At 39.3% G+C, this 12611-nt stretch overlaps 1 protein-coding gene across 1 annotated transcript in view; it reads left to right on the plus strand.

Annotated features, from left to right (window-relative positions):
• The first annotated feature begins 366 nt into the window (after positions 1 to 366).
• The window catches only part of LOC127610410 (collagen alpha-1(XIX) chain), a 99051-nt gene continuing 86806 nt past the window's right edge, over positions 367 to 12611 (plus strand). Inside the window, exons 1-8 of the mRNA XM_052080567.1 lie at positions 367 to 500; positions 3418 to 3539; positions 4776 to 4850; positions 4940 to 5039; positions 9801 to 9924; positions 10681 to 10956; positions 11345 to 11425; positions 12347 to 12466. Coding sequence (XP_051936527.1) covers positions 436 to 500; positions 3418 to 3539; positions 4776 to 4850; positions 4940 to 5039; positions 9801 to 9924; positions 10681 to 10956; positions 11345 to 11425; positions 12347 to 12466 — 963 coding nt within the window. The 5' untranslated portion in view covers positions 367 to 435. The remainder of the gene's footprint in view (positions 501 to 3417; positions 3540 to 4775; positions 4851 to 4939; positions 5040 to 9800; positions 9925 to 10680; positions 10957 to 11344; positions 11426 to 12346; positions 12467 to 12611) is intronic.

Genomic DNA, 12611 nt, shown 5'->3' on the forward strand with positions numbered 1-12611 from the left:
GGTTAATCAATCAGCGATTGTTTAAGTGCAGCGTCAGGCTATTGGTACTCATAGCTCCTTGACCACGGAGCTAAATGAATCCTAAAAATAATATAGCGCCAAATTCATTCAATAACACAATAATAAACTGCATAATAAAATACATTAATTTAAAAAAAACATACAACTCCACTGCGGTGTATCTTATCTTCCCTTCCTCGTAAATTAATTGAGAAATCTTAAAGATGATGACGTTGGCAATCAACAATATACACACTTGGCTGTGAGTTTGTTGTTCGTGTCGTGTATGTGTTTTGCTTTAGATCTGCGTGGAATGACATAGTGTTGTGGGAGGGCCACTTCGTTGTAACTAATAAGGAGCTCTATCAGCAGGCGATCCGAGTGTGACTTATTTCCAAGTCCTCAAACCCACACTCGGACTGATCGTTATCTCACATGGATTATGCGCTGCTTGCTGCCTTTTCTTGCTTACTGCCTGAGAGGAAACTTTCCCTACAACTGTAAGTACTGAACAGTTACGAATTAACGGTTACAAATTTGCATGTATGCCCGCATTTGCGCGTTCAACCTCAGCACTTTACCTCATCTGAGCAGCCCCCCCCCCCCCTCCCCCAATTCGTAAGCGGACATGCTGCGCTAAAATGTTTATTTGCCAATTTTGAAGTGTGCCGGATGACAATACATGTTTGCCGCTAAATAGTATTAACATCGGATAACCTGATGAAATGAACCGTTATGTACCCCCCAAAATTAAGTCAGGCAGCCAATCACCGAACGCGCTCAAAAACAGTTTTTTGATTCGGATGGTGGATGGTAACATAAGATCGAGAGCTGTCATTAAGTTATAGAAAGAAGTTATAGAAAGCCAAATTGGCAGATTAGAACTCAATCAATAAACGTTCAAATACGCACCTTTTATTATATGCGCATGAAAACTAATATTTAATGCCAAAGTATTGGATTGGTGCATCGGGTATGTCATGTAGACGTGATCCATAAGTGCATGGCTTTGCTTCAAGTAAGAGCTGTGTGTGTTGAGAATAACATCGTGCCTTCACACAAACAAGGAACGCGATACCTCTGTAGTGCTACTTGTCCCGTGCTTGACTTTAAGTTGACACTTCATCTCTGAGCGCCATCATGCCAATGGGCCAAAAGTTCCATGCTGTCAGGCTGCGGTGCTGCAGTGTGGCTGTGTATGTGTTCAATGAATTTTAATCCTCCTGTCCTCTCTCACAGTTGAAAAGAGGGCGGCTTTTAGTCTCAATACAATGCAAATATTTTTAAAATCTACTCAAGGATCCTTCATTGTGAAATTCAACTCACACTCTACACTATGTTTGTGTTGCATACCTCACCATCAACCAGTTCCACATATGCAGACATGCATAATGTCAGAGTAAAAGGTGTGCACGAAGTGTCCAGCACCTCTTGAGCTAGCGGTGGTGAGGTTGAGGATTTGCCCAAGTGCCACTACTCTGAAAGCAGACTAACATGTCTCCAGCCTCAAGAGTTGAGATTTTCATTTTGAACTGTGACCCTCCAATTCCAAAGTCTACTCCAAAAAATGAAGTGCAGTTTTTCCAAACGAACGTTCTGAAGGCCGTTATTCGTCAGGGGGAAAAAATTGGCAAAGTCAGTATGTCACCATTGCAATCTCACGAGCTCCAGAATGGAAGCTGTGTCAAGAAATGTCCCATGGAATAAGTGATTGTAGAGGACCACGATGTATCCTACCAGACATCTTATCCATTTTTACAAGATTGTATATTAACCACGAACATCCATCCATCCAATTTCTATCCTGCTGATGTAGTTCAGGGTTACGGGTGAGCTAGAAACTTTCTCAGCTGACTTTGGACAAGAGGTAATGAGACAATGCAGACCCACGACTGGTCACTAGTCAGTTACATTTTACATTTCTGATCACAACAAGGGCAAGATTTAAACCCAGCACTTTTTTTTGCTCATCACGTGTATCACTGTGTGCTGGTCAGCATGAACATTGTTTAATCAATTTCAAAAACATGTTACTAATACTCTGTATGCCATGAAAGAATCCAGCAAAATCAATTACTGATAATAAATAATGAACAGTTTTCAGTTGTTGCCACAGCATTCGGTGCATTGAATAAAATCAGGCCAACACTTTAGCAGAAGTTAAAGTATCCTTGCATGATATTACGGTACTTGAATAAAAGTGCTGGGCGGCACAGTGTCTGACTGGCTAGTATGTTTGCCTCACAGTGCAGATGTGCAGGGTTCCGCTCTCCTGGGTTGTTTCCCAGGTACTCACTCTGGTTTCCTACCACATTCCAAAAACATGCAAAGCAGGTGAATGAATCTAAATTGCCCCTCGGTGTGATTGGGAGTGTGAAAAATTGTTTGTTATCAAAATTGTTTGAGGAACACCACTGTGACAATATCAATCCAAAGTGAAAATTATTATCTTGGCTCTCGGTGCAGATGTACCCATGAGGCGTCTTCCATTAGAAACATTTTAGTGTTGGGTCAGTAATGTTTTGTCATTGCTGATATGAAGTGAAGCAGCAATTTGAAGAAAAACGTTTCTCAAAATATCGTTCAGCACAATGTACGCTGACATAATTGCAGGTTGCCTTTTTGCTGTCTGCACGGCGGCATCATAACGATGTCAATGCTATAGTGCCACATGGTTCCGCCGTCTGCGCGCGCTCACAAGTTGAAGTTGCTCGGTTCGCTTCCTTTCACTTTCATGTGAGGCTCTTCATCACAACACTGTTGACAGCGCACGGATCAAAACCCTTGTGATTTAAAGCTGCACATACGGCCAAGTTGAGTGCTTTCATAGCAGGACTAAAACATGACAAGAATCAACCTTCATGGAGCGGCATACTAATTTAAAATACACCTGCAGTATAGAGAATAGTGACAATCATTTAAGAATACACAAAGACAATGCCCGACTGTACATTCTGCATTATAATTGCTGTACAGTATATAGTTTTCTGCATTTGCTAAAGCACAAAGTGTGGTTATCACATAAGGCTTGTATGGTAAACAGCATCCGTACATCTCATCCAAGCAGTCGATATGTTTTACTTCATAAAGAACTAAATGATCAAATTGTGTTAGACTGGATAAAGATGCAGCAGCAGGCTTTTGGGGCATATAAAGCCACCAAAGTGCATGTGAAAATAGGACTGATGAAGCGCACAATCAGAAAGTTATATTAAAGTGACATCAACAATCATACTGCTTATTGCTGTCTTTTAAACTGAACAGAATGGTTTTGAGGATAATTGATAGAGCTCAGTAAAAGTGATTGCAGGCTTTTTGAAAAAAAAAACCCCTCAATGATAATAACAGACTGATAGCAAATTGTTGCAGTCAAGCAGAGTGGGTTTAAAATGTAATATATATTGTGCCTCTATTCAGGTTTTCAAGGAAACAGCTTCATTGTGTCAGAGCCATGACCTGCCTGCAAAGATGGACGGGTTTTTTTTGGACCGTACTCTTAACTCCTTGCATTTTCGGAATGGCAGTTAATGAACAGACAGGTAAGTACTTTGGTGGTCACTTTTTGCCCTCTTCTTTCACAGGTGCTTACTTTAGACATTTGTACAAATAGTATTTCATTTTCAAGCTTTTTAGCTGTTCCATAAGTTGTCTGTAAAATCTCTCTGGAGTGTTCATTTGTTTTTGCAATTCCTGCTTTGTTTATCACCGGTTTGTTAGTTTGACTTCCTTGTTTTGTTTAAAATGTTCTAACATTTGGTCCCACTCACCTGTTTTCAGTTTAGGATTAGTCCAGTCCTCTTCATTTATATCTGTGTTGTCCCCTTGCCATCTCTTTCTATTTGTAGTATACAGCGTATGGAATGGGTTTCTCGGTTTACCCTACACATGTGGTTTTGGGTAGAAGGAATAATCGATTCACAGCTGCATCACAATGCAAATGATTGTGAAACGATAATAACGTTTTTCTAATATGTGGTCAGTCAAAAATCAAATTCCCAGACCAACATTAATGGTTTACATTTAGGAATGCCAATTATAAAAAAAAAAAAAAACTCCGACCGTATGTGGTTCGTGCTGGAGGCAGAACTTAATATCCACTGTTGCATCTCTGCAATCTGAACAATGTATTCAGTGAGGTGGTGCATCATTACCCAAAGGTGAATACATATGGGAATAATTTGACCATTGTGACACAACCATCGATGAATAATATACATTTTATGCAAATGAATGATTCGATTGACACATCACATAACCATCTGTTTGTGTTACTCCTCTTCTAGCACAATGAAGACATGGAATGAATACACTCGATTTGTGTGATGAGATTGTGATGGAACATAATTCAAATATTCTTGATTATCTACATTGCAATGATGTTTTTGCCAATGACTTTAATACACACAGCAGTGCTGCCAACTTGGCAACATTGCAGTGATATCTACTAAGTTTAAAAGAAAGTCCAATGGCGGCTATGTTATAAAAAAAAAATGTAAAAAGCGATGAGCAAAATATCTAGCGACTTTATCTGCTTTTATGTGAAACTTTTGGTGACATCATCCACGTGACAGTCAGAGCAGGAGACATTCCGAAGTTTTGCGTCTATGCGTCACTCCTCTCTATCCAGATTGTAAGAAGCCACAACTGCCTGATTAAACCAGTTCCCATTTAATGAGATTAACTTGAACGTAAATTCAAAGTTCAATTCAAATCATCCAAACATGTCCAAGTCAAAATACCTGCTCATATAATTGTCTTCTTTTGTCTTCCTTCAGTTGACTCCTGTCCCCTACTGAATGTAGAAGTGCTGAGGTTTTCTAACAGCTTCGATGAAACACTAGAAATCACAGGTCTGTACAGAATGAGAAAATCTGCAATGTAAATAAGACAACATTGAAATCTACTGACATATACCCTGCCCCACATTCCTCTTTTCCAGGATTTGATCTCACAGAAAAGTTTCTTCTCCGAAAGGGGACAGTCACAGAACACCTGCCTTCATTTCGCCTGGGAAGCAGCCCACTTATCAAGCCAACTATGTGAGTCGCAAATACAGGCGGTATACAATATATACACACACACACACACACACACACGCACACGCACACACACACACACACACACACACACACACACACACACACACACACACACACATTCACATTTGAGGACAAATGGCGTGTCTGACTACCAGAGGCCAGTAAATACTATCACTGTATGCATTCATTGCTTTGTACTCCTGTGTTGCAATGCAATGCAAAAGCTCTCATGTGCAGCCAAGACTGTAAACACTCTGAAACTGCAAAGCCCATTGAGATTTACACCTATGGTTTTTATATGTTGTCCTTCTCCAATTTCTGGAGTTTCGAACATTAGTAGAAGCCTCACTCAAGACCAAATACAATTGTATAATTATAAAAGACTGGAATCTTACCGGTAGTATAAATGTGAGTAGTTCACAAGTTTGCCTCAATGTGCTTAGTGGTATCGCTGTGTGCAGGTTTCATTTAACAGGAGGTAACCCAGATGAACTGCACTCTGAGCAAAAGCTTCATTTGCCTCAGCTCGTAAGGGCAAACGGTGAGGTCAGCCATTAGATGAGGAATCATTTGAACAGAATGAGTACATTCTGCATTTATTCTATAGATGCCCTCAGGGCAAAAAGTGGAACTCTGGAGGGGGGGGGTGTGTGGGTTATATGCATGTGTAATAAGACAGGAATTTTAAAATAACTACAGAAATGACACATTGAGGTGCCACTTATGGGGAGACCTTTAAGCCTTGGTCAACTGGTGGAGGCAACCCGTTACTTCACCATGAATCTAAAATGATGATTAATTAGGAGGTTGAGAAATTTTTTCTTACATATTCATGGGGGCCTATTGCACCTTTTTACCAGCAGTTAACCCTGTGGAATGTGCATGGTTATGCAGTAGAAGCTGCATTTGAACTCGGGACACTCATGTTCTTTGTATCTTGTTCGAACTTATTGTCATTCTTCCAGGAAGGCAATGCTATTTTTACATGACCCCCGAGTAGTAGAGACCACTCCTCTCCTTCGGGTGAGATGAAAAACAAAAATCTGTATGCAGGTTGATTTGCGGTTTGCTTCCTCTCTGTCCTGTCATTCGGCTGAAAAACATTTGCTTATCTGCCTCAGTCTCTTGCGCTGTGTCTGTCCGATGTGTCTAAGAAGATGCTGCTTCCATATGACACTGCTGACAGTGTCTTTGGTTATAGTGACGAGCCTGTGATCCCTCTCATATCCAATTATCTAAGTACTTTGACAGGTGATACTGCATGTCAGCTGAGGAGGGAGCTGTACCAAGTGCGAGGCCCCGCTGAACGCCGCCCCCCTTGCGTCCTCCCTCCTGCCCTCCTTCTCTCAACAGCCACTAAAACATTACTCCCTTTAACATCTAGTTCGGATAAGTGCAGTAGTACATTCCCCATGCTCTCCATCGGGCTAATGTTATGCTGGATCCATACCATAAATCACATGGTGCATAGATCAAGACAAGGGGCATTTGTCTGAGAGGACAAATTATTGGACAGTTTTAAGGCTCAATGTCTCTCCTTTATGATCATGTTTGGCCTTGTCCTCTTTCTGTTTTATTTTAACCTGTGTCACGTTCAGGTATAATTTATAGCGGGTAATTACATCCGGGATATGTCTGATCCACTTTGGATTCCAAAATATTATGCAACAATAATGACATTGTTTTCAAAAATAAAAAAAATATGGTTCCAAATTATTATGCAAGGCAGTGTGTTTCAAGGCAATAAATTAGTCATTTGTTTAATTTGGTGCATTACGATGTAGTATTTGCATAAATAAGAAACTCTTTCAATAACAATCTTCTCAACAGGTCAAGTTACTTTTTAAGATAGCAGATTTGATCGTAGTTTTTGCAAGTCTTGCATCTACTAAGTGTGAGTTGTTGCAGATTCTCTTGTGTGTGGCCCCTGTTGTCCCTGGATGATCAAAACTATTGAGAACCTGAGCAACCCCTCACCAGTTTTCTGACCGTGTTGTAACTGATCCAGATAATAAAAACACATTGTGATGTCCCTTCCTTGTATGTCAGTTTTCCAATATTCCTTAGTAAGATGAATAATCAATAAAATAAGATTCAGGAGTAACTAAGTCAGTGTAACACCAACCATGTTTGGTCAATGAATTTGTTAAATAGTGTTTACAAAGTGTCATAAGTTTAATGACACACGTCTTCTTCGATGCAAATCGTTCCAGTTCCGAAGCATTAGCTAAACGGTAGATCTTCTATCATGTTTCTTTTGTATCTGTTTTAAACATGGGAAGTGGGCTTGTGCTAAGTCATTGTTAAAGCCCTTGCTCACATGAATAGGTCATCCAACTTGACAGTTCACCTTGTTGAGCCATCTTTGATCCTTCACTGGATCGTGTGTCAGCAATAGGGATGAGAGCCAACTGGGGTAACATTTGAGCTTTGATTGTTCCATCTGTTGCAATCTGATTCCGTGGGCTCCTTGAAAACAATCCGCCTAGGTAGGATTTCCTGAAAGACACCAAAGCTTCTTTATCCGGAATGGGAGCATTTTGCAGTGGTATTCTGTCAAAGCGTCGACACGGTTTGGCCATGATAAAGTACCCTCCATATTGCAAGTTAATCCTAAAATAGCCACAACTCATGAAAATTTAATTTGCTGGGATTTTTTTTTAGGTCGTGAATCTACACGTTTATTGAAAATACATGCAACATTTGCTGAGGAGGATATTTCTGACTCCTACTTTTCATTCAGTAATACAGCCCGTACATTTCTGCAATCCCATTGTCGCACCAACTCTGAAGCGAATGGGCGTCTTGACTGTTATTGCAAGAAAAAAAAATGTGCCGCCGTATGCAGTTCATGTTGTATTTGAATTCCCATTTGCGAATGTAAATTAGTTGTACATGTCTGGGAAAGAGAAATTTGTTGGCAAATATGACGTGATGGCCGAGCAGGTATGAGGGTTTGAGGGATGGAAAAATATATTTGTAAACCAACCTCCCCTGAGGTTTGGTTAAGGCAATTTACGGCAGATGGCAGTAAATGTGAGGTTGTGAACGTTGATCCTCTGGGCCCTCTGAGATCATGCGTGTTTTACAGTAGATGTTTTGAAATGGGAGCTGGCTTGGGGAGTTAGTGGGATGTGTGGAGAATTCTTGGTCACTGTAGAGTATCTTTACTGTGCTAGCAGCATAATCTTGGTTAATTGCCCTTCTACTATTTTAGTACAATTTGAGTGTAATTTCTACCTGGCACTACGCATAGCAATGGGGGAAAATATCTTTCGGGTAAGGATCATATATTAGCACACCAAGTACGATCCATCAATCTCAGTAAAAAAATAAAAATAAAAAAACTGTTTTCTTATGACTTGTTTATTATAATGACACATTTTATATGAATTACTACATAGTGTTTCCAATTTATTCCAGTTAGTTGTTATTATAATTAATATATCATGCCCCAGATTTCCACTTTCACCAAAGCATTGGTAAAGACCTAATTTATGTGCACAATGCTCAAGTGCCGTAAAATCCTGTGCATAACACACACCCATGTATAATACAATTAGTAATTCCTAGTTGTTATTCTTATATTATGCCCCAGATTTCCACTTTTACCAAAACAATGGTAATGCCCTCATTTGTGTGCGCAATGCTCAAGTTCCATAAAATCCCATGGATAACACAAACCCACGTACAATACAATTAATGAATAATTCTTTTTTAAGCATTATTTTTGTCTTAACCTGTGCTGTGCCAAATATATTTGAATCATTTCAGAGTAATTCTGAGCTGCTGAGTCCAAAATGCACATCAAATTTGCACTAGTTATATAAATCAGCATGTATTGTATTGTATTGTAGTTATATTCTTTTCATAAAAATATTTTATGAATCCATGTATTGGACCTGACCAGCTGAATTCCTTTGGACAATTCAATGTGTCCATCGTTTTGAGAACATTTGGGGAAGGTCTTATTATTCAGCATGACTATGATGAAATGAATGATATTCCATTAAATTGAACATCAGCCAGCAGGAGTAGCCTAGGAGCTGAAAAGTATACAAAGTATTAATATAGAACTATTTTCTGAACCTAATTTATTCAACGATGGTATTTCTGGGTCACTATTTATTCTGACCTTGATTTTTTTTTGTTTTGGTGCGACTATTTTTGGGCGTCAATAACAGTGTTTTAAAAGGAATACAGTCTGTTCTTTATCATGCAATCTATGCAATCTATAATAGTTCTAAGACATGTGAGTCTGTGCGATAAGTGACTTAACAGGATGCAATTCATGCAAGGGTGATGGGGGTGAGCTGGTGTGGTGCCGCTGATGTAAAAAAATGCTATTGTTTTTCCTATATCGTACAACCTCCATCTTCTCCACATATTCCTTCTTTGGCTCGGAATTGTTATTTGACTTTCCAGAGCAGCTGAGGTCAAACACATAAACAAACGTTTTCATTCCATGAGGCGTCTATGAGCCAATAACTGCAGCACATAGTAGCGCAGACAAGGTAAAAGATTGGTTCGTGTGACTCTGGATCAATGCCTATGTTTTCATTAACTGAAGGCTCTGGAGGCTCAAAGTAAATGGTATCAAATGTGTCAGCGTTAATCTATTCATGGGGCAGAAGCATTATTGATTGCAGACATTTGTGTTGGGTGTTAATCCGTTACCAAGACACGCCTCTTATTTGAATCATGATGTTCTTGTCATAAATGTAACATATTCACATAACTGTCTAAAAATCATTTTTTTAGACAAGTATTCCCAAATGGATTGCCAAGTGAATTTTCCCTTGCCACCATCTTTCGTGTGAGAAGAACTACCAAAAAAGACCGATGGTATCTTTGGCAGATATTCGACCAAGCTGGAGACACGCAGGTGGGCTTCAAAATCAACATTACATACTTAGTGGAACTTCCAAAGTCAAACACAATACTTGGTTGACTTCATTTTTGTTTGTGTTTTATATTGTCTGCAACTTAGGAAATAAGGAATATTTGTTCAACTGTCTGTCAAACCTTTGCTGTCATTCAACCTTTTAAGATTTTAAGTGTAATTAATTAAATGATTTAACTGTAATACAAATGTAAAAATAAGTTCACCACTGTTAATAACATATAACAACTTTATTGACAATGTGCTGTTCGCTATCATTAAAACACTATACCCTAACTTTGGTAGCATTACATCAGAAATGTTACTTTGCTGTAAAAGTCACTGGCAAATGTTAGCAGTTGGTGTTTACAGTGAATGCAAATAGCAAAAATGCGCGCCCCCCCCCTCCCCCGCCCCGCCCTCACTCCACACATTAAAAAAAATTCTGAATTACCATTAATTGTGTTAGATTAAGCCCGAAATATCCCCCGTTTTAACCTGTTGTTAATTATATATAAAAAAGGTATACTGTATATTGGTCAAAATCAGCAAAGAAAAACACAAGGTAAGCTTTGGTGCTCTCAAAAGTTCTGAACTCTCAAGTTTTTGTAATCTTAAGATATAAAAAAAAAAAAAAATCAGTCACACTGAGAATTATATAAACTCGGGTGTGTTTGACTTTAAAGGTTCCACTATACAAGAAAAGGGAATTGTTGGGTATTTTTGTTGTTGTTGCTGAACTCCCCTTTGTCCCCGCAGGTGTCAGTTGTGGTTGATGGTGGCAAGAAGGCGGTGGAGTTTTCCTCTCAGGGCCTGCTGAAAAACCTGCTCCGCTACACATTTAAGAGCCGTGACCTACACACCCTCTTTGATCGCCAATGGCACAAGCTGAGCTTTTCTGTTCAGAGCAACATCGTCTCTGTCCACATGGACTGCAAGCTAATAGAAAGGAGGCTGACTGCCGAAAGGGACGAAATCGACCCGCGTGGGCGTACACTCATCACCACCCGAATACAGGATGGACGACCTGTGGATGTGCGTGCTCCATGCTTTCTAGAAATGTCCATGGTGTTGGTTCATATATGACCTGAAGTAAGGTTTTCGCTGCAGGCTGAACATGTTTTCAAGATGTGGTCAACAGTGCTAAAAAAAAAAACAGTATGTCACTTGTGTCTTTTAGTCAGTGTGGTTTAGTATATTAAAGTTCCATGAGCATCTGACCTTTAGGTTCACATGTTATATAAAGGTGTGAGTCAGCGCATCACCAAAATGGAAGTGTTAAAACTTGGCTCAGAATAAGATGCAGTTCAAGGTGAAGCTAAAACCTTAAGTGATCTGAATTTACAGGATTTCTTTGGACACAGTCTCTTAAGTTTAAATGTCATGGTTCACAGCGCTCCACTAAAAGTACTCTTTTCCCCAGGTTGAACTCAAACAAATAATCCTGTACTGTGATCCTTACCTAGTCAATATGGAAACATGCTGCGAGATACTGGAGTCAAAGGTAAAATATTCCTGTCAGCAACATAGTTTTTTTTTCTCCAATAGTATCAACATGCATTTATTCTATACATTACCGATTTGTCTTACTGTTTATTGTGCATGTTAAATTGCTCCATGTACAGCACTTTGTATGCAGCGATGGCTGTTTGAAAGTGCTCTATAATTACTGCTGACTTGACTTGATTTGACATACACAATATATTCTATATATAGACTACATACAAATATCTTATCTCCAGGGGATAAAAAGTCATACCATGAACAATTTCTGTCCAATCCACTCGAAAAACATTCACATAATGGTAAGCACATACCAAAAGGATAGTCAACATTATAACCTCTTCATGTAAGGCATTTTAGCCAATCAGAATTCTGAAGAAAGCCATCTCTGAATAAGGAAAATATTGCCCGTATAGACTTGAAGAGCTACTGTATATACAGTATGTGTGAAGCAAAAAATGATTAACGGCATTGAACATATCACATCAGGGGGAATCTTGCATGCATGCAAACTTACTGAAAACACTGTTTTAGAAAACATGGCTGAGCGGGACTCGATGCCCTGAAACACAGTACCGTATCCATGTGGGTCTGAAGGCCACAACATATCAACAACAAAAAATAACCCAGACTAAAATCAATACTTACTAATGTTACAATGATTTCCAATGGTTCGGTGGCCTTTGACCTTTACTATTCTATCTCTCTCGACATATTGATACTTGTGTTGGGCTGTCACACACAGAATAATTATTGCTCAGTATGTCAATGGTCTTTTCTATTTACGTCACCACATGAATGCAACACCGCTCCCTAGACGTATGTTAATTGTGATACTATACAGCTGTTTTTTGTTAATTGTTTATCACGTTGCGAATAAGACAAAAGTGTCTCGATGGGTGTATTCTTTGTATTGATCCAGTGTGAAGCCAAGAAGACAATTAATGGCACCTCCCCAGCTCCAGTTACAGCCCAGCTTCCACAGATGCTGTCTCAGCGAGCTACACAGCCAAATGACAGATGTCACTGTCCAACTGAAAAGGTACAATCAATTTTAAGCTACAAGGGACCTTAATTGAGCACATGTAATGTCTATTGTAACCCTGTCAACAATGATTACAAATCCTTTACAAACACCTAATGTCCAGTTAAAGGACATTTATACGGAAAACCATTTCCCCTCCAGA

Source organism: Hippocampus zosterae, chromosome 11 (assembly GCF_025434085.1).
Source record: "Hippocampus zosterae strain Florida chromosome 11, ASM2543408v3, whole genome shotgun sequence".
NCBI lineage: Eukaryota > Metazoa > Chordata > Actinopteri > Syngnathiformes > Syngnathidae > Hippocampus > Hippocampus zosterae.